At 48.4% G+C, this 22,774-nt stretch overlaps 1 protein-coding gene across 1 annotated transcript in view; it reads right to left on the bottom strand.

Moving 5' to 3' along the window:
• Positions 1-21,737, bottom strand: part of LOC138491244 (hexokinase-2) — a 388,662-nt gene extending 366,925 nt beyond the window's left edge. The window contains exon 1 of the mRNA XM_069617654.1: positions 21,542-21,737. Coding sequence (XP_069473755.1) covers positions 21,542-21,604 — 63 coding nt within the window. The 5' untranslated portion in view covers positions 21,605-21,737. The remainder of the gene's footprint in view (positions 1-21,541) is intronic.
• Positions 21,738-22,774: the final 1,037 nt, after the last annotated feature.

The raw sequence follows: 22,774 nt of genomic DNA, 5'->3' as shown, positions 1-22,774 counted from the left end.
AAACCAACGACGTTGGCAGGACAAACAATGGTTCTTTCCTCTAGTCCTCTGGAGGAGCGCTCGCAGAGAACAACAGCTGTTGCCACGACCAAGCTGCCTAGAGGCACGAATGGCACAACGTTCAGTGGAATCACCATTATCATACGCAGCTCTCCTGACGTCACCATTGTCGTGTAGCCTGCAGGGGGCACGGAGCTACCAATGAACTTCCACTCTCCATTTGCTCCGAGCTCCGCAGCGTTGTGCTCACCTCTCAGGCAACTCTCTCACTCCATCACCACACTTCATCCTGGTAAGGCTCACGCACAAGGAAAAGGCACAACCCTCACTTCTCTCTGCTGCTCCGCTGTCAGACCACTGCCAGGCCCCATAAATTTTACTGATGGCTTCCAGTGGCCATTTAACTCACGGATGGCCCCACTGGTTATGGATGCCCCCCCCCCCGGCCCTCCAGTGGCCATAAATCATACGGATGGCCCCACTGTGTACTGGTGCTTCCCCAATGGGCAAAATCTGTAAGGTGGCCTTGCTGTTGCTCCAACTGCTACTACAGTCATTTTGCACCCCCAGCTGCCCCCTTCCTTCCTTGTAACTGCTGTTGGGCTATGGGACAGGGGTCAGCTCACCTTTGTGGGGGGGCGGTGGAAGTCCTCTCTTTGGTCTCACAGCTTCCTTCCTTTCTTCTAGGCTCTGTAGGTTCCTGGCCCTTCCCTCAAGCCAGCTGGTCGCCAGTGTTGCATGGTGAAATGAAAGGTCTGATACTCAGGTAAGGGAAGTGAAATTCTTTACTAACTTCCAGTGACAAGGTCAATACATCAGGTAAGTCCAAGGGTAAGTAGTAAGGTACACAGGAGACATCCACCGGCCTCCTCTCTCACAGGCTGCTTCACTCTAACTGACATTCATGGAGCGGTACTCACACCACAACATTCCACAGGCATAACATTTCAAAAGGCATTCTCTCATGCATGCATTCATGCAGGAACAAAGCAAGGAACACAAGACAACATTTTCCCTCTTTCAATTCTTTGTTTCCAGTCTGGCAATGTTGTTGTTTTTGGTGGTTGGTTAGCCTCTGCAGATGGCGAGTTTCTCAGCCAGGTAGAGTGGTGTTTTGGTTGGACTGCTTTGTAGGTGATAGAGGCATTCTTGAACATGTTTCCTTTAATGGATAGCTAGTACAGCGCCTCGAGCATAGGTTAATGTGATCAGATTTTCTTAGTCCTGTTATGGGGCATGCTGGAGGGTCCTGGGTGGCTTTGGGAAGGTCCAAGGTGGCGTGTTGGACTCCTACAAGTAGTGGATTGCCACAGTCCAGGTTTTGAGATAACCAGAGCTTGGACAACAGGTCTAAAACTCAGGGTTTGGATGAAATTAAACTCTTTTAAAAAGCAAGAGTGTTGCAAAGCATGGATTCCTTTCCACGCAAGTTGCAAGGATGGAAGGAATGCCTGGTTCAATGAATCAGTCAATTCACTTTTTTCGGGGGATTAAAAATCCCATGAAAGTTTAATACACATATGTTCTGGACAAATCAGACATGCAATAAATACATAGTGATCAATAATTCATTTCAGAATGAAAATTTGGCTCCACACTATAAAATCACCCAGATGCTGATCACATATAAAACACCTAAAAAATTCTAAAATTCCATAAGTAGTACCTCTTGAGCCTAAAATGAAGGGCACTTTGTACAAATCTAGACAGAGCTCAAGCCACTAACAAAGGAACCCAGGTCTCCCAGAACTGGGTAAAGATGTGTCTTTAAAGTACAAAATGTACAAGCCTCAAAAGGTTGTTGGGTAAAATGGGCAAATCCTCTCTTGCAGGGTCGAGTCATTACATATTTACATAACGGCATTAAGCTTTAACGGGTTAAAACGTGCACGAGTTAACCTTTAATAAAAACTAAATTTTAAATATGGGATCTGTGGAGAAAGCAAGATTTTTTGATGTAGCCTGCTGGCATTCATCAATTCTCGGTTATATCATGCAATGGTATATAAATGGTGTGGTTTCATCTTCCAGGCACGGATTCACTTCTTATCTGGGGGAACGCTTACGTTAGGGGTGGTTGAAGTTGCGCCCTTGGCGAGTTTCTTTTCTGCCACCAGCACCCACTCTTTTACTGCACCAAACATAGGCTCAAGTTCTTCTTCGTAGTACAGCTTTCTGGGTGCTGCAAATCGAGAAACAAGGGAGGCTTGGCGCACATTATAAAGAATCTTCCAAAAAGGAAATATTCAATTCTCTGAGGAGCACGAAATTAAGTTCTATGTTAGAACACAGACTTTTTTGTCCTGAAAATAAGAGGTCGAATAAAAATGCGGGGAGGACCCCCACACTGCCCCTCACCTACCCACACAGCCACTTACTATATACCTAACCCCAACCCACAATCCACCTTTCTGCGGTAAGAAAAAAAAAGGTTAAAAAAAGAAAAGTGACAATTTTACTTTCGTCCAAAAAGCTACGTAACCAACATTAGGCAAATAGTGTGGTAACAAGGTCTTTCCCAAGAGAATTTTAAAATGCATGGTAGTTTACTTTTAAATGTAAACAGCATACCCCTGCCCCATATAAGGTCACACCTTCTACGTTGGCTTGACGATCTTAGAGAAGGATTTTCACTAGTGCTCTATAATAAGGAGTACGCCCCGCCAATGGCCTGCATCCCCTTACAAGCTTGCGTGTCCACGTGTTAGAATCAAATACATTTGGGATTGATGCCTTCCCACTTGTACAGGACCTTTTCCTCAGCCTTTTATTCTAGGAAACACCACATGGTGGCAGATTTAGCAACATTTACTATCACCCCAATCTACTCATAAAAGCCACATAAGCACCAATTAACCGCTGACGCGATTTAGAAGTCGTAGCCAGTCAAATCCTACCGGAACTCCTACACCCTTTACCACAGGACCGATTATGTGCAAAGTTCCCACCCTCTTCCGATTGAAAGAGTTTGCAATATGAACATTACAGTTTATTTCATACACAGAAAACGCTGGTTTTGCAAATGCACTGCCACTATAAACAGTTAGGCCATAGCATGTCTCTATATGTTTTAATGGAGGTCGGGTGTAAAAAACAGTCACAGGTTTCTGCCTTTTTATACTGCACTAATTCTAATGAGGGCCGACGTGCTTCATGAAGAGAACAAAACACTAAGTTCCAGACTTCACAACTGCACTTCCGGGAAATACACATGGTGTTACGTCACTATTCATTGCAAGGGTGCTGGCGGCAATTTAGTGTGCAGCATGATCACATTCTAATCTACTCACAGCTTCACCCATGGGCCACTTGATACTGCCTTGGCTTTGGGGGGTTGGTCTACGGAGTAAAAGCGCAGCACCATACATCCTGCAAAAATCATCTGTTCTTTGTCCAATCAGAATTTAGATAAAGGCCATGGCAGGTGCCCATTCTTTCTCGTGGTCAACTATGCAATAGGGCATGGAGGGGCAGAGGCTATTGGTTTACAACCCAGGGTCTTCAAGCAGATCTTCTTCCAAGTCACGACCCATGACCCGCTGAGTAGAGCCTAAATCAGCGAGTGGCCGAAAGACACGTCTACCCGGTCACGCTCACAAACTCAAGGCAGCAGTTCAGGTCATTCTCCATGCCTCTTCCAGCACAAGAAAAGGAGCTTTGCCTAATGCGCAGATCTTCTTCTAATTCACCACCCATGACCCGCCCGAGTAGAACCTAGATCAGCGAGTGGCCGAAAGACACGTCTACCCGGTCATACACACAAACTCAAGAACGCAGCAGTTCAGGTCATTCTCCTGCACAAGGAAGGGAGCTTTGCCTAATGCGCAGATCTTCTTCTAATTCACCACCCATGACCCGCCCGAGTAGAACCTAGATCAGTGAGTGGCCGAAAGACACGTCTACCCGGTCATACACACAAACTCAAGAACGCAGCAGTTCAGGTCATTCTCCTGCACAAGGAAGGGAGCTTTTGCCTACAGCTTGGATTCTGAGAACATTGAAAAAGAACGGGAAAGAGTAAGCCAAACCTTACGCAATGAGGACATTTTGTCAGAATTCAATCATTTGGACGGTCAGCCACAATTGTACTATGGTCATGATTTCATGCTCTTGAGTGAGGTGTAGCAGAACGCAGGATTTTCTTTTTGTCTTGGCTAATTTCTGTCTGTCATATACAGTTGCATTCGAGGGTGGGACTCGGCTATAACTTGGAAATGTTTCAGCGGTTTATGCTTTAATTAGAACATATTGATTGTAAAGAATTCGCTTGGTAAATGCATCTATTGATGGATTGGTTGCTTTAGTTTTCTATTTTTCATTCTGTTTTCACGATCCTGGTTCTAATGCTTCATTGACTTACTGTTGTGTAAAATCTGACAGATCTGTGTGATCTGCCCACAAACGGTTTGTTCGCGGGCAAACTGCCCGCAGTAAAACTGCTCGGGCCTCCGTTTTGAACGTTCATTGAAAACGGGGACCAATCAAATTTTGTCCCCAAAGCCTCCTTTGTTAAGGATGCGGGGACAACCTCGCAACCCCTGAGGCAGCAGATACCGAACATGGGGAGCGGTGACACTCCCGCTCCTCATGTTCGGCATTTTAGGACCAAATTGAAAAGGATTAAAGAACAGGAAAAGGGGCCCAGGCCACAAAACAAATGACCAAATTGCGTAATACCAAATGTGACTATATTGGTTATGATTTTTTTTTTTAAATGAGGAAAAGGGGACTGATATCAAGTCAACTTTATTTTGCAATTTTTCAAATCAATTCCATAAAAGTGCAGACGTAAAAAAGAAGCACTGATCAAACCCTGTTAACTAGCCCATATTGAGGTTTTTCTACATTGTTACACTCATAATAATTCAAACGTATCTTTATATATGCAATTCATAAAAATAATAATCAATATCCAGTTAATGAAAATACGTGATCTTCCCAAAGATGCTGACGTTTAACAGGGCTGCGGATGAGGGCGTGATGGGCACGGCCAGTGTAAGGAGTTTTGCCACCCAAGGTGAAAGGTTCATTTGCCACCCTCCTGGCCCCCGTGTATCCCGACTGCAGCATTGCCTCCCCACATACATGTCCTTTCCCCCACGGTCACATGCTGCCATTTCCCACATCATGCTTCAGACCCGCTTTCTGTAATAATGATATAACACCAGGGCCGTTTTAGAAACAATGGCAGGATTAGAAATAAGAAGATCAAGCAGCATAAGGGAAACCCTGTGATATCAGGTATCATTAGAAATGATGACCTTCAGGCATTCCCATCCCACAATCCTAGAAACCCACATATACTGGTGTGAACCCTTTTACTGGGCCAATGTGGACCACTTTCATGACATACAGTAGACTTACTCAAGGGTCGGCAGAAGGAGGCTTCTGCTTCCTTGCACCATCTCTGCTGGCTTGCAGCCAGCATAACCCAATTTGGGGCGCTGCCGCTGGATCTACTGGCGATATCTTTGCCCTGCTTCCAGCCGCATCCGTTCTACCTTCACTGAAACGAGCCACAAGACATTAACAGGCAGAGGGTATTGGTGGCTCGCGGTAGCTTCATTAAAGCCACTGCTAGTTCAGGGTTGGTGGTATCCGCCACTCGCACCCTCATTCCAGGCATCAGAAATGGTAAAGAAATATCTTTTGGGCCCGCCATGCATTCCTGGCCAAGCAGACAGAATGTCCTTAGCATTGTTGATGCTTAGGGGGAAAGGAGTAGGACTGCCCCTGCCAGCCCTGAGCAGGTGTGATGCTACCCAAAACACGACCTGGCTGTAAAGCTTAGTTCTTCTGCCAGGCTATTCAACGCTTGGTGTGAACATGGGGCAGTGCCCCTGCCTCCCAGGCTGGGCTGCCAGGAGCTGGAGCAGAAACAAGGCTGGACTTCTGCTTCCACTAGGTTTCCTAAATAAGGGCTTTAGAGCACTTGTGCACCTGGGAGTTTTTTTTTTAATCAATTGTACTTTAAAATGTGCCAATGCCCTCACACTATTGCTGAAAGGTATTCCCTGGTTCGGCTCAGTTCGCTGTGTAAAGTTGTGAGTTGAGTTTCATGAATGTGGGCCATTCTGTCGTTTCCTTAACTCCATAAATGGGTATATCACTGGCAAAAACAGTGCCAACTTTACACAGCACATGAAACAGAGGTTCAAACTTCCGTGACATAGAGGGGAAGTACAATATGGGTAGCACCAGCGCAAGTGACCCCCATCAGAGAAGAGACGCAGCACAGGAAGCAGCTACAGGAACAGCTGCGGTAGCAGCAGTGCCAGCTTTCCTCGCGGGCATCCATAGCAGTCACTGCATAGGCAGTGGCGCTGCAGAATATCCAAATCTTCAAGCTTTCCTCACAAACACGATACATAGTCTTACTTCTTGGGCAGGACCAGCAGAGGTGTCTCTCACAAATAAAACAGGCAGAGCATAGTCTGGGCCATTCCAATCTTTCTTCTAACAGGTACAGTACTTAAAGGTCTAGCATGAACTTCCCTCAAAACGCATCAGGTATGGCACTGGCAGGGCCAGAAGACGTTTACTGCACAAACATGTGCAGGGGCACTGCAAGCTTCCCTAAGAACCAAGGGCCTGTGCACACTTCTCTCATAAATGGGTACAAATATAGCACGTGAAAAGTGTACGCTTCCCCCCCACAATCTGGTGCAGGCAAAGAATGTTCCAGGTCAGTGCAAACATACTTTACAGTGGGTTACAAGTACAGCATAGACACAGGCCATTGTGAACAAGTAGTTACACGCACAGCCTGGGCACAGCCAGGGAACATTGTGTTCGCAAGGAACAGTTCCAGCATGGGTGCTGGCTCCTTGCAGCCTACCAGCTTCCATGCGTAGGGACCGCTCTGCTTTCAGAGGCCCCTATCCCTCAGAAGAGGGGCAGGTCCAGGAAGTGCACTGTGCAAACATGCCTGCGTTCTGCACTGTGTCTTGGCAATTTCTTGTAGGCAGTCCAACTTTCTGTGTGGGAGTGGAAGGGCGAGGTGAGGAAATCAAGTACAAGGGCACTGCAGACAAAGTGCTATCAGCGTCACCAGTATTTATTTCTACCCCCAGTGGCCGATTAGTTACTCAAGCCATGGGCGTATTGTATTGACTCACATTTGGATGCTCAGAGCTTTTTTTAGCCTCAAATATATCAGTAGCCTCTGATGACCATCCAAAATAGTCAGTTCAATACCATTCATTTTAAATTTAATATAACAAATGGCAAATTATCACAGAAGATGACAAATCATTTGGGCAGTTTGTGGTACCGAATTTCAAAGAAATGCTAGATAATCCTTGCTATTGTGAATTCACCCACATACCAAATATGGAAACTGGCAAGAAGCAAGTGCCTCGCAAAGTAGGGCCCTTGGGAACAACAAGCCAAGGCCATACACTGTTCAATAACTTTACCTGTGGTTTTCTAACATGTAAGGGCAACTTAAATGCAAAACAGTGCCTTTCAAAAGAAACAAAGGTAGGATGGTGCTATCCCAAGTGTGCGGGTCCCGTGTCCCCAGTCGCCCCTCCACCCCCGGATACTCCCCCATTGCTCAAATATGTTTCCCACAGGGCGACAGTCCCTGGGCCTTCCTAGACTCTTGAAACAAATGTTCCAGTCACAAGAGGATACGTCACCTCCTTGTTTAGTGTTGTGGGCATAAGGGTGAAAACCAAACCCTCTTCTTCAGTCTAGGCTAGTTGTAGGCTTTTGGGATCCCCCTACCCCATTCCTGATTCTATCTCAAATTTCCTAACCAAGAGGGGACGGTCTTTATAGTCAAAAGGGAGTGCTAGAAAGGGGTTGTGTGAGGTCCTTTAATCTTGCATCTCAGAGCTAACCGTGACAGTCCTGCCTCAGTCTTGTTCCTCCTCCCACCATCTGGGTTTTAGATAGGGTTTAACTGACTCGCAGGAACCCTCCTGCTCTTGCTATTTATGTACTGGTCTTGCCCAATCTCTCCTTCACACCCTGCATGTCTTCCCTTTCCTTCCGGGACGTTGACTATTTTGGGGCCTTTCTCCCAGCAATGATGGGTTCCTGAACTCCGGTACCGCTTCCACTACAACCTCTCTACCAACTCTAACTCGTGGTACTCCTTCTGCTGTAGCCCTACTTTATTCCCCTGATGTTACTGCCTGAGTCTTACACCTGGCCTCAGACAGATGCACTTTCCCCTGGCCCCTGGGCTTTACCACTTCCTCCTGTCCATGGTCTCTTGCCACCTCCTCTCCAAGACTACCTGAGGATGCTGTCTCCACCTCCTCCTCCTGGATCTGTCCTGCCCCGGATGTTACCACCATCTCTCACCACTTCCTCCTGTCCTGTCTCCTTCTCCCCTGTTACTGTCTCCACGTTCAGCTTCCTCTTTACTATCACCTTCTGACAACTCTCACCTTCTGATGTCATCACCTCCTTCACATTCCTAACCCCCCCACCTCCTTCTGCCCACCCTCAAACCCTAATCTTGTCACCTCCTCCTTGTCCTTCTTGGCTCTCGCCACATCCTGAGGCGTTCTTCTGCTACCACCTCTCCAGACTCTCCCATCGCTCTTCAGTCTCAATCCTTCTCCAAACACAAGCCTTCTGCTTGGCGTTGGATGCTTTTATAGTGTGTGCCCCCCTCCGAATGAGTGGGCCGTCCGCCCGGGCAAAGGATCTGAACCTGTGGCTGATGATACCTGAAGCTCTCAATCTGCAAGCGTGGGCCATTGAATCGAGTTTATATCCATTCTAGTATTTGAACTTTTTCTTTCACTGTTAAAAACGTTCAACTACCAATGTCAATGCAAGAAAAACAAAACTGGGCTACATTTGCTGCTTTCTTCTTTATTACTATACGCCGTCCTGCTCCTCTCCCTTTACAAATTTACCAGCACCATCCAGTGCTGTAAATTGGAAAAAGGAGCGCAGGTACTCAGCAAACTAGACTTTAAGTGGGCTTGGGCTCAACCTGCAGGGTCTTAACATCACTCTTACGCTGGAGTCGGCCGAGGTTCATTGATCCATTTGAATTAATCTCACATGGAGTGCCCTTCTCAGACTCCATTTTCCTAGTTCTTCATTTGTCTCACTTTCCATGCGTGTCTCGCTGTTTGTGCCTCATTCTCCCCATGTGTGTCCATTTCTATATGTATCACTCCCCACACTCTCGCTTCAGTTATGTTCTCACACCCTCATTAACTCTCTAGGGTCTGACCTCTCGAGCATGCTCTGCTGTGTTTCGAACCAAAATCTCAGGTTAATGGCTTACTGTTGGGTCATTCCCTTTAAATTTGATTGTGTCAGTCTCATGCAACTATCTCTCACAGGCATTCATCAAGACTGATTTGGACCTGTTTTGACTACAGTATTGTTATGTATAAAAGGTGGTGGCAGGCCTTGAGAGCTCCTAATTTTTGCAGGCGATGCACAGTGAGATAAAATGATTTGCCAAGGACCACACACTTTGGTTAAGTGGTGTATGTGGGATCACACAAACTTCCAGTTGGCTGTTCTGCATTGAGTTAAGAAAATTTCAATATCCATATAAAATTAGTTTCATTTTTGCGTGTCAGACCAGTAGATATCATAGCTGTTAAGTTTCCTTTAAAAGGGGAGTTTTATTACTGCTCACTTTCATTGTCTAATAATAAGGCATTTGGTAGGTAAGTGGAGCTGTGTGCAGGTTTTCAGTCCAAAACGTTCAATCACAACTCCAGTTACTTAAATATTTACACATTAGAAAAGGCACTGCTATTAACTCCATATTCAAACTCTCAAGGGACCACATGCCCAACAGGTGAAGCCCACTTAACAAAACAGTGTTCAGTGTCTAGACTGGGAGCTCAGGAGCTGCATGCCTGTCCCTCCATTTGCTCTTCAGGGTGGGTCCTAAAGGATGTAGTGACGTGGTTACGTTACGTCAGCGACCGAGTGATGCAACTCCGTTGCGGGGAATAAAAGGGGCATTCTCATGCATGCGCCCCAGAACGCAGGTGAAGCCCGGACAGAATACCCATGTCAGTGTCGGTCTGTGGGGGCCCAGGGGCTACCGTGATGCAAGGCTGCGTGGCCATAGAACGATGGCAACGAGGAGGTTGCTCATACTTACTTACCCACATGCTGGATCAGCTGAGCTGACGGAGATATGAAAGGGAATGATCGATCCACTCGGCAGCTGTGTTGGCACACAAGGGGAAGTTGAGACACGCCCTGTAATGTGAGAAAGAAAGAGGTTGCGGCTTCACAGCCAGAGGGCGCACTTTCAAACAAAAAAAGGGTACTTTTTTTTCTTTTCTATTCTTCTCCTGACATGTAATGGGAGTTTGGTGAGTTTTTCTTTGTCTTCTCCTCCTGAATTTTTGAATATTTCGTGCCTGCTGTTTGGTCTACAGAGACACTCTTATGCAGATCTCTTAGCCGCTCCCACTGGGTTGCAGCCCTCTGTTCACTGGGGGGGTGCCTCTGCGCACGGTGCGACGTTGCTGTGTGGGGTGCCGTGCCAGCACGGCGGATGACCAGGTGGCGGCCAGGGGTGCTCCTGCGGTGGTCTATGTACATCGTCAGCAAGAGGCACTGCCCCCCATGCCAGAATTTGATGCATCTGGGGCGCCAGCGGCTCTGGGCACCAGATGGAACTTGTGGTTGAAGCGCCTGGCGATGTACTTCGCAGCGGTTGGTGAGATGAATGACCAGGCGAAGAAATCAACCCATCTGTAAGCTGCAGGACCAGCGGTGTTCAACATTTTTGAGACTTTGCGGCCTGTGGATGACTCCTACGGGGCAGCAAAGGACTCTCTGAGAGATCATTTCATTCCTTTGGTGAACGTGGATTATGGGAGGTTCATAATGTGCGGAGCCAAACAGAGGGACGACAAGTCACAGGACTCCTTCCACGGCAGGCTGAGGCAGCTGGCAGCCACGTGCGCTTGGAACGAGGAGGAGATGGTGCACAACCAGCTCGTTTCAGGGTGTGCCTCGGGAAAGATGCAGCAGCAGGTCCCGAGGGAACCGGGGCTCATCCTGGTGCAGATTCTAGAATAGGAGCTATCCTATGAGCTAGCGGACACAAGGGCTTCCAGAATGGATGAGGTCATAAAGAGGGTTAAGCTGGAGGATGTATGCGCGATAGGGCGCCAGCAAGGCACCAGGGGCGGTCGGTGTGGAATGGGCCCTATAAGAGACAAGTGACTGGAGTTGCTGACTCACTGCACACTGTGCAGGTACAACCTCCCGCACGCTGTCAAGTGTCCTGCAAAAGGGCGAGTGTGGGAGAGATGTGGGGATGTCGATCATTTTGCGCACATGTGGAAAGCCCCGGGGCCAGTTGTCACACCAAGAGGCACTGCCAAGATGGGCATGTCTGCTCAGAGACGCTTCCCGAAGTTGGCCCAGGGAGATCAAGATGAGGACCAGCCGAACCACGAACCTGACCCAGATGAGGAGGAAGACTTGTCCTTCATCGCCAGTCTCAGTGACCTCAAGGGCAAGAAGAGGCAACCGAGATGTGCATTGTCTGTGGATGGATGCAAGATCCGCTACTGATAGACACAGGGGCATCTGCGAGTGTAACGGCCTTGGAACAATATGAGGCGTTGCCAGACACGCCAGCTCTGGCCCGAGCAAAAGTGATAATCTTCACCTTTGGTGGCAACAGCCACTGCTGTTGAAAGGGGCATTTGTCTCGAGAGTGGGTCATGGGCTGAACACCATCAAGGTGCGATTTTTCATCAACAATGTCAGCAAGGACATTGTGCTGAGCTGTGCCACGGCCGAGGCCTTCAAGATTGTCAGCTTCGCATATGGGGTCTACGTGGAAGACATTCACGAGATGCTGCGGAAATTCAAAAAGGGGTTTGTGGATGTAAGGGAGCCAGTGAAACTACATATTGATTGATTCATCCGACTGGTGGCCCTTAAGCATAGGGTCCCATTTCATCTGAGGGGCCAGGTGGATAAGGAGACAGAACGCCTGGTGGAGATGAACATCATTGAGACAGTAGAGGGCCCGATCCTGTGGGTGTCACTGATAGTGGTGGCACGGAAGCCGAAACAGCCGGACTCAGTATGGATCTGTGTAGACATGTGTCTGCACAACAAGGCTATCAAGCGGGAAAAGCACCTCAGGTCCACACTGGATGACAATTTCAGAATTACAAGAAGCAAGGTTTTTCTCCAAACTGGACCTAAGGGTGGGCTATCATTTTCATGCTGGAAATGCATTAGGGTCCAGTTGGGACTCCTGGCGGTGCAGCTCTTCCTCTTTATGGTTGTGGTGAACAGAGACCCTTGGCATAGCCTTACGGCACCCATGGGTGGGGGTACAACCCTGTACCCCTAGTGTATGTTTTTCGGCATCTATTTGTGGCCCACAGAGCGGATTATGGGCTGGTGACAGCTCCATGCTGAATTTGAGAGGTGCTCTGAGTAGCCTCCATTTTGGAATACCCAGGCCCTGCCATAGGAATCAGTAGATTTCTGTTAGGAGACAAGATGCCCCTGTGTTTTCCCAAAGACTTGGGAAGCCCTGACTCTGTCCCTTCCCCTGAATGGCTGTTAGGTGGAAGAACCATGTATGGTATTGTGGGGAAGTCCCGGTCAGACAAGCAGGAGTCTTCCCAGTGACTGTATGTTGTGGGTATACCCTTGGGGTGGGACCTGGGTGAAGAGTGTGTGACCAATATGCATTCCATGTTATGAGTGTCTGGTGTTTGCATCTGTGTGTGTCTGTGTGACACAATGAATGAATGAGACAGCCCTGCCCAAAACTTACATGAATGCAGTGTGGTGTGCTGAAAGGCTGGGTGCTTGCCCCAATCCACATTCCTTGTTATGGGTGTCTGGGTGGAAGTGAATGGCTTGAATGTACTGTGAGCCTGATTGGCTGCCTACCTGCATTAATGCCCTTCTGTCTGATTGGCTTACTGAGCTTGGCTCAGCAGTGTGAATGAGGGACCAATGTGTATATCTGGGGACTTCTCAGGTCCCAATTTGTTCAGAAGCTGAAGTTGGAACTTGAAACCCAACTGGAAGAAGAAGAATTGCTGCTGCTTTCCTTCAACTCAATCTGAAAGCTGTCGAGACTGTCGAGGACTGATCCGAAAGAGCACCTGGATAGGAGGCCTTTCCCCTAGCTACAAGGGAACATCGTGCAGAAGCGGATCTTCATCGAGGCAACCTGGAAGTCAGTCCTGAAATGTTGTCGACCGGAGACGGGGTCCGCCGAGAAATCTTGACGTAAAGCACCAGGACATTGAGGCCGTCGAAGTTAATTTCCGTCGACCAGGGTTGAGGGGATTTCCGTAACTGTTGGAAACCAATCGAGTCGTGTTGCCCAGAAACAGGGACAGGGACAGCTCGACGCTGTGCTGCTTGACGATCGGAGCCGCAAAGTTCCAACTTTGCCTAAGAACATTGAAAGAAGGGCTCCCTTGCTATCACAGTCGGCCGCTTTGTCCCGCCGGAGAACGGAGAAGGAGAATCCACCAGTGGGTACCCGCCACCCGAAGTCCACACAGACGGCGACAAGTGAAGATCTGAAATTCAGCCGTGGTGGAGTCCCGATTGTCAATGCCAACACGCAACTCCCGCTGCTGGGCCTACGTTCTTCACGGAGTCTTCTTTGTGGCACCAAATTCTTTTCTTCGAGGACTCAATGCCAAGGTTCACATTTCTTTGTGGAATCTAGACGCCCTGTAGCTCCTCCCTTAAAGGGAGTCCACCCTCGAGGGATCCATTGGTGAACCATCGAAGAAACGCTGTTAACTCAGGTACATTGGGGTAGTGGAGCATTTTTAACCAGTAAACAAGACTATTTTAACCTTAATGGACTGGGCTGGTTAATACACTTTATTATAAGTTGCGAAGCTGGGGGGGATCCTCACACATTACTGTTTGATTTGTATGCCATTAGAACTGTCAGCAGTTGGTGCATTTTAAAAGGAGTCAATAGTTAAGTGCTGTACCACATAGACATTGTATATATTTGCCATATTAGATTTGCCAAAGTACAAAGTGTGTTATTAATTGATGTATATATCTTGAACCTTATTTTATATAAAGAACTGTTAGCACATAACATGGTGATGGACATTCCTTTGTGGGTGGCTTGGAGACTACAGTGTACTTAAGAACCAGCCTGCATCACCTCCCGAGAGCTTAAGCCTCGGTTGCTTGTCCATTCTACCATATAGAGAATCTTGGCTGGAGTGCTCTGTGCTTCTACTCTGCCATATAGACGGCAGAAGTACAGATACCCCCTCCAGTCTTTACAATCATCAGGTGGTCCTGCACCCAGAGTCTCGGTACATTACAACTTTCACAACTCTTAAGGGTTTATACAGGTATAAGCAACTCAGTTTTGGCATATCCTCGGCAGCAGAGGTTTTCCAGAACATTATACGTGGAGTGCTGGCCGACCTGGCAGGGATTATTAACATCAGTGATGACATTTTGGTGTTCATTGGGTCTGAGACTGAACACATGGAGAGGCTAGAGAAGACACCTGAGAGGATAAGGTCACTGGAACTCACCCTCCACACGGAGAAATGTGAATTCTTCAAGGAAAAGTTTGAGTTTTTCAGGTTCATGTTTCAGCAAGCAGGCGTGTCGCTGGATCCCAGAAAAGTGAGAGACATCAAGGAGGCAAAACCATCAGAGTCAGTCACAGAGGTGAGAAGCTTCCTCGTTATGGTAACATACTGTGGGCGATTCATCTGGAATCCTGCGAGTCAGAGCCACTGCAAAATCTGACGAAGAAAGAGTGTGCATCGCAGTGGGGCCCACTGGAACACAGTGCGTTTGAAGAGATCAAGGCGGCCCTAATGGCCGACAGCAGCTGTAGCATCAGAGATTGTGGTGGATGCAGGCCCTTTTGGACTTGGAGCGGTGCTGACCCAGCAGAACTCGAAGGGTGAGGTGCAGCCTGTGGCATTTGCGAGCAGAGCCTTGACAGATACTGAGCAGCGGTATTCCCACATTGAATGGGGGGCACTGGCGGTGCACGCATTTCAGGCTCTGTGTTGGGAAGACCAGTGACCGTTGTGACCGACAATAAGCCATTGTTACTGATCATGGCTAAATAGTCATTGAGGCCACCAGCTCGGATTGAGCGTTGGATGCTGAACTTGTTGGAATACGATGTCTGCTTGGTGTACCGGCCAGGGGCAAACAATGCCACTGATTACCTTTCCAGACATCCAGGGAAGTCTGGAGCGGAGTCTGGGAATGGAGGGATGGAAGTCGAGAAATGTGTCATGCTGGCGATGGAGTCCAACGCACCGAACTCCATGTCCATGCAAGAGCTGGTGGATAACTCATCAGGAGATGAATGTTTCTGCCTGCTCGGGGAGGCCCTCAACAAAGGAGAGTGGAAGTGGGCTCTGATGGGGCTGGACAAGCTCACACAGGAAGCTAAGGGATTGTTAGAGCATCTGTGGAAAGCGAAGAACGAACTGTCATTTACGGAATCGAGGCTGCTGTTGAGAGAATGAAGGTGTGGTTCCCCAACTTGGAAATACTGGTGGACGAGTTTGTGAGGAACTGTGTGTGTGGTGTCAGGTTGCAGCACCTGTGCGGAGAGAGCCCCAAATCGAGTTGATGACCAGGGGCACTGGACTGAGGGAGGTGTTGCACATGGACTTTGGTTCGATAGGGTGGGACGTGCACTTCCTAGTGGCCATTGACGAATGTAGCAGATTTCCGGAGGTGGAGTTTATGGAATCGACATCATTTGAGAACATTGTACCGATGGTGGAGCCGGTTTTTTCATCTCACGGTTTCCCAGAAGGAGTGTGTGCTGACAATGCCGCGCCATTTCATGGAGGGAGAGTTGTGAGCTTCTTGAAGGAGTGCAGAACCAAGCCAGGAAGATCTCTCTGTTGTGGCACAGAGTGAATGGGGAGGCTGTTTCATGCCGACCTTGAACAAAGAGTTCAGGCTCGCTCATGGGCAGGGACAATCCCTGCGTCGAGCGCTCTATCAGTTCCTGAGGGGAGACAGGGCTACTCCGCATTGCTCCACAGGAGTTGCCACTGCAGAAGCCCTGTTCAGAAGGTGCCCGCCTCGGTGTTTGCCAGTCAGTGAGGACAGAGCACTGGGAGTGCTTGACGAAGAACAGGTGGCTGAAGAGTGAAGGATGTACAATGAGAGAATATCAGGAGGAAACTGACCACCAGACATATCCCTGGGCGATGAGGTGCTGATCAGGAACTGGCACCCGGAAGGCAATATCTCACTGTCCTATGACCCAAAGCCGATGAACGTGGTAAGAGTAAAAGGGTCCTTGGTGATTACATCTGATGGAAGGACGACAGTGACCAGGAACTCTCGTTTTTTAAGAGGCTAAGTGACAGAAATCCAGTCGACCCAAGCCCTGTGCAGAGTGAGGCCGACCAAAATACTGGTGGAGAGTGGAGCCCATCGGAACTGACGGGTCCTGGCCCCGGGGTAGAAGAAGAATCCTGAGGGAGTGCAGGAATCCAGCTGCTGTCCGTCACGTGTGAAGCACTACGTGGTGGACGATTAACATGCCAATGTTGCACTGGGAGAAGCCAGAGACTGGTGAGGGGTGTTTTTGAATTTAACTGCATTGCTGTTGTGTGTGTAAAGTGCTGATAGTTGTAGTGTGCAGGTTATGTTAATTGTTATGAAAAAGCAGTAATGTAGTGACGTGGTCACGTTACCCCGGCGACGGAGTGATGCAACACTGCTGCGGGGAATAAAAAGGCATTCCCGTGCCTGCGCCCCAGAGAGCAGGCGGAGCCTGGATGGAATACCTGTGTGAGTGTCGGTCTGTGGGGGGCCGGGCGCTACCGTGATGGAAGGCTGCATGGTCTTATAACAAAGGAGACATTATGGGCACTTCGGGTGGAGGAGGGAGAGGGCGCTGCTTTCCCCAGCAAAGGCTGCAGAAGCTTAGTCCTTCATGGAGTGAGATGAAATGCTTTCAGTCGCACTAATCCACAAAGCTGAACGCTGGTACCCTCTTTCAGGCTTTGGAAAGTGTACGTACTCAAATGCCCATAGATAAGAAGTGCAGGTAGTGAGGGACTGGTAGGACCAGGACCGGCCCACTTAGAGCACTGGCACCACCCCTGCCTCACTCAATCCCAGTTCAAAAGATCCTGGTTCCCAAATCGCGCGGTATGTTGGGTCGCCCACGTCCTCCCATGACGCTGCACTACAGCCGTGAGTCATTGCTCTACACAGAGATGCCATTTCCTTATTACAGTAAAGTCGTGACGCCATTTCCTTGTTGCAAAATAAATAGGAAAGTCAGCGCTGGGTAGGCCCTTACTGCAGGCTAGTTTCCAGTTCACAACGACATTCAATGAGGAAAATGTGATTGTGTTATGTAGTTATTATAGTCGTTTAAGTATTACCTAAAGTTACCAGCACATAATTCAGTACACGTGGGAAACCGGAATTCATTTGCAGGGTGAACGAGCTGCTACGAATGCAAACACTTCAGAAAGTTGGTCCGATGTCCGCTTGCACTTCATGCAACCACCGTCGTCGGTGTGTGCAGCTGCTAAGCTCGCACGTGTGTATGTACAGAAAATAGCCCGTTCAAGGGGTCAGCAAGTCAAAAGGGGTGTGAGGGGAGGGGACATCTGGGCTCCCAGTAACCGGGCATAACAAATAGCATCGCGCCCTTTGTGAAAAGCTCATTCAACGTCGTGTTTCTCTTTGCAATGTGGGCACTTGTAGTCCTGCATTGCACAAGTAAGGAAAAACTACAAATACCAGAACAAAAACATAAAAACGAGCTGAATGAACTACTAACACCTGCCATCTACGTGCAGAGTGGGAGCAGCCCTGCTACATCACTGAATACGCGAGGGACTCTATGGCAGGGCCACCCAGCAAGGGCTGGCCCCGGCGCCTGGCTGAAAGGATAAAGTCACGCATTGTGCGGGGATTGAGTGATGTCTGCATCTGCTGCTGCCATCTGCGATCATGCCCACGTTTACAACCCGCGAGCCCAGGTTCTGCCTTTCAAAAAAAAGGCACCTCTATTAATGCCCTCTCCCCATCCAGGTAGAGAGAGCGTCGCCGTTGACCCCTAGAAATGGTCCTCTGAGAATTCCCTTGTACACGTTAACTTTATAAACAGTTTGTTGCGATGGGTGACACAGCTGACCTCTAGAAGCAAAGGAGGGTCGTGAACTCATTAACCTCTGCGGTTTACCATTACATTGGAGTTCTGTAGACAGAGCCTGCTCTAGGATTTGCGGGGTCCTGGGTGGCAAATGGTTTGTGTGGGCCCTCTCCCCCCCCCATTTATTTGCATATATAGTGACATCAGTGACATTATAGGCTAAATCTTCAATATGCAATGGTATCATGGCACATGAACTTAAAAACACTTTGCCATGAGTGAGGCAGGAGCGACATAAACTGACGTCCATTATATGAATTGTCACCGTTAATATTGACCCATGTAGAAATATCAGGAGTGAGGCTTTTTTTGAAGTAGCAGACAGTGTACGCTGAATACCCAATGTTGGCAGATAAGGCAGAATAGTGAGGTAAGAGGATCTGGCAGGGCGCACACACTTTGGGCTGAAATCCCGGCGTCTCTACTTAACCAGTCTGCAATTTAGGAACTTGAACACATCTCTTCCCAGTTGTAATTGATAGAAATATTGATTACAAAAGGTATTTTTGAAACTTTTGTTTTAAAACACCATCTGACTGGAAGGCATTGCAAAAAATATGGCGATTGTGTTTTGCTAATGAAGTTAACAGCTGTTTTAGCAGGCTTTTCCCAATTGTTTTTATTTTTAGTGTATATTCTAAACTAGCAATACACTTTGATTTCAGAAGCTACAGATAAGGATTATGTTTGGTGTCAAAAGAAAAACTCCAAGCAAGTTCCAAGGATGTCATGTCAGGGCGTGGTTTGGGCCAGGAGCAGACAGGGCCGGTGGTGTGTAAAGCAGGATAAGCTTATGGTGAGAATGAGCCTACTTACCTGGCAGGTCTTGAAGCAGGGAAGTAAACCATTTTTCAGGTCTTCAAATGTTATAACCAGGTTGGGGGGTCTCAATAATATATGCATAGGCGCTGAGTACATGGGGCAGAGAGCATAGTTGCACACGTTCTCCTTGCTATGCCCATCTAAAGTACTGGTTGTGGCAGGGTTTCTGTCTCCTCTCCTGCTGGGTTCAGGTGTGGTGATGGGTTAACATGCATCTTGCAAAATTAGCAAGTGCTGCTCCCTTCAAAATGGGAAAGGAGGCTCATTAATGGACCCTTGGAGGGGGTGGGCAGGCCAAATCTGTTTTGCGGGTGCGGGAGTAGCAGGGGATCCTATAGCAGAATTCTGCAAAGACAACTCTGCAGATTAGGTGACTGTTGCTGAGATGTTATATGTTTAGACCTTCCTGTAAATCATATGGCACTTTCCTATTCCTGCTGCAAAATCTGCTGTCTCAACCTGGGAATGGGTACAGCTCACTTGAGTCACTCAGTGTGGGAATCTCTGCCGTAGAGAAAATCAAAAACTGACACCCTCTGACCTATGCACAGTATCTGAGCATATCTTAAAGGGAAATCTACACATTTAGTTCACTTTACCTTTTCCCCTTAGAAGAAAGTGCACAAGACAAATTAGCATTTGCCTTTCAAAAAAACATGTATCCAGAAAGGAAAATTTCAGATGCACACATGTATCCTCGACTTGTGCCTGGAAAATCAGCACAGGACCAGAACAGAGAAAAGAACCCCTCCTGTATCCAGGGCGATAACCTTTGCCACCAGATCCTGGGAAAATATTAATGAGAGTCACTTGCCCACTCATCCTTTCCCCTCTCACCTCCATTTTTGGCTTTCAACAATACTCCGTTTTAAACTTAAAAAGTAGAGAAACCATAGTAATGTACTCATACACATATACTAGGCAAAAAGTTTACAGTTGTGCCATTATTCCCATCCATCCTCCTTGAATGGAAGACTCCAAATACCAGAATGCAATTCAACAGGATACAAAATAAAATTGAAAATGTACTTTCAAGTCTTAAAGACTCCTAACAAATGTAATGTGTGAAAAGGTTACTTGTTTGCGTTTCGATTTTTGACAAAGGCATGCTTTTTATAATATGTAGAGAATGTTACATTCTACCTAAAATAAACACGTTTTGGTGTTTTAAGTATGAACATGTAAGAATAAGGCAGATAGTACATCGCTCCCAATTCGAAAGCTTAGCTTGAAGACAGAAAGTTATAAGGAGTACTTAGGGGGTCCCTCTGTGTCTGATGGGCGCTGGGAGGGGGTATTTGTCTTGAGAGCATCACAGCAGGTTGAGAGGTGACACGTTCCCTCACTGGGACAAACAAAAAGGGAGCCTCGTGCAGAGAGGCAGCACAATTCATTTAAATGCTGGAAGCAGGCAGTGGGGCCTTGGTCAGCCACACAGACTGCCCGTGCCTCGAGCCGGCCCTGTCTATACAAGGCAGAATGACAGTACCATAGCACCAGCATAGTACATCATCCATTGCATTGACGGGGCGGGTGGGTGATCCAGTGCCAGGGGATCTCTTCTCGAACTGGGAGTCATGCGGGTCCTAAGAAAATAGAAGAGTGCGTGATACCAGCGTGGGCACCAACATTAATACCACAGGGACTCTGCAAGCAGTAAATGCTTCCATGCAGACCCGTGTCATGGAGGGACGGCTGTCCGGGGAGAAGACCCAATTGGCTCAAGGGTTTGGAGGGGAGAGCACAGGATGGGTCCCACCCGGACAGCTGCCACTGAGCTCTGCAGGCGTAGGAACAATACCCAATATGCCTTACTTCGTAACAAAGAAATGCATACTCCGTACTGCTCTGGGGGACACACAGCCTGCGCCCTCGCCCTTTGTAGTGACAGCCTTTAAAGTGGGGGTGGGCCAGGGCAATATTATAAGTGATCGCTCATTCAACAAGACGTTGCTTTTACACAGTATGTGCTGCAGACAGTTTGAAACTGCATTCCCTAGGAGCAGGTGACAGAAGAACCATTTAACAGCTGCCTTTTCAAGTTAGATTTAAATTACAGTGTATTGAAACCAGCTTCATTTCTATAGCAATGATATATTGAGGAGGGGTTTTCTCGCGCGATACAGAGGTGTAGTTTGAGGGTGATTTATGGTGGTGTGTGGGGGGAGGGGGAGGGCGGGGGAGTCCAGTGTTTCGCCCTGAGAACTAATTTGGCTTGAAACTGCCCTGCTTCCCTGCAGACACTCGTGCAGGATTTTCGGCCCCAAATACCATTTTTAAGTCTAACCCAAAACTTTGAACCCATCATTGCTATCCTTGAGCTTGACCTACACAAGGAGCCCCGTATGGGCATATACCCTGCCCTTCGCCCCTGCCCCAACACAAATCATGGGATTTACACCCCCGTGTATGGCTCCTGTCCGGCCCTACCCCGACACGTTCAATCGTCCCAGATCCACCGCTCCCATTCAGGCTTTCTTCAGTAAGGTATGACTAACTCTGCCCACCAAAGCCCTCACCCTCTCCACACAGCTTGATAGACACCGATTCTCACTCCTCTCGGGCCCTTACCTTCTGCACCTGATCATGGTTAAGCTCAGTAAAGAAGTACGCGAGCAGGTGAGACGCGATCATGGCTGAATGGATCGGGAGAACACGGCTTCTTCCTCACTTGCCGGCTTTTTTTTCACAATGTGCCTCTTTCAAGCATTCCCTGCCATCCCTCGCGGTTTCTCTCGGGCGTCACCGCATCCTGCTGGCTGTAACTCCCGATTGGCTGAGCCGGGAGGGTGTGTGTGGGCCTGGACAGCTTGAGAGCCAATCCCGAGCAAGGGTCCGTTTTTTGTTTCGGCGGCCCCCCATCCCCTGTGAGGTGCGTCACCCGGCCTTCTCCATTGACTCGCTGGAAGGACCAGTGAGGGAGTGTGTTGGGATGCTGCTCTGGGGAAATGCCACATGACAAACCGATGACTCTCGCGGGGGTGGGGGTGGGGGCGGTCGTCTGTGTAAGTCGGTCAAGCGCGTGCGGCCGGCGCTTCCACTGAGAGTGGCGCATTTCAGAGACCGTGTGCTTTTAATAAACGGCGAACTATTCGCACATATTACCAGTCACCACGAACATTATACATTCCGAGTCAAAGGAGCTGAATGGCCGCAAGAGGGCAACCGAAGGTGCCCATACATTGGTATGTCCTATACGGAGTAAGCGCGTGCAGTGAACACGGTGACGCACGAGCAAGACTCAGTTATGTGATCGCGCGCTTCTGCACGAGCGTGGACGTTCTGCCTCGCCTCCCCCTCGAACACTCCGAGGAAAAAAAGAGCGGAACCGCATATAGCCCAGCGATGGGCTTCACGCTAGTGTTTAGCGCCCTCCCCCATCTTGGGAGGGTGTGTGTGTTTGGGGAGGGAAAGGGAGGCGCGGATGACTGCGCTCGCTCGGCAATGTACAGCGATGGCTAAGGAGAGGGCGGGGTGGGGCTCCAGGCATTTATAAACCCGATTCAACCAAGTCCTCTTCTTCCAAGTGTTTCGGGAAACAGGGCCCCAAAGCAATAGCACCTTCTGTGTACGTTGCACGTGTGCGTACGTATACATATATCTGATCGACCCCTCGAAGAATAATGAAATCTTTCCTCTTCCAAACTTTGATATTTAACTGTTACAGTTTCCTGCGCATTATACATAAACCCAACCAAAGAATGCCGTTAAAGGCGAAACTGGCCATCAACCAGGTGTTTGAATGAGTTTTTTTTAGGCGATAAAACGATGACAAATAAAGGTAGTTGTAGTAACAGCTCTGGA

This window comes from Ambystoma mexicanum, chromosome 10 (assembly GCF_040938575.1).
Source record: "Ambystoma mexicanum isolate Mex_15411 chromosome 10, UKY_AmexF1_1, whole genome shotgun sequence".
NCBI lineage: Eukaryota > Metazoa > Chordata > Amphibia > Caudata > Ambystomatidae > Ambystoma > Ambystoma mexicanum.
Note: the sequence above shows the minus strand (reverse complement) of the source record. Positions and strands in the feature narration are given on the sequence as shown.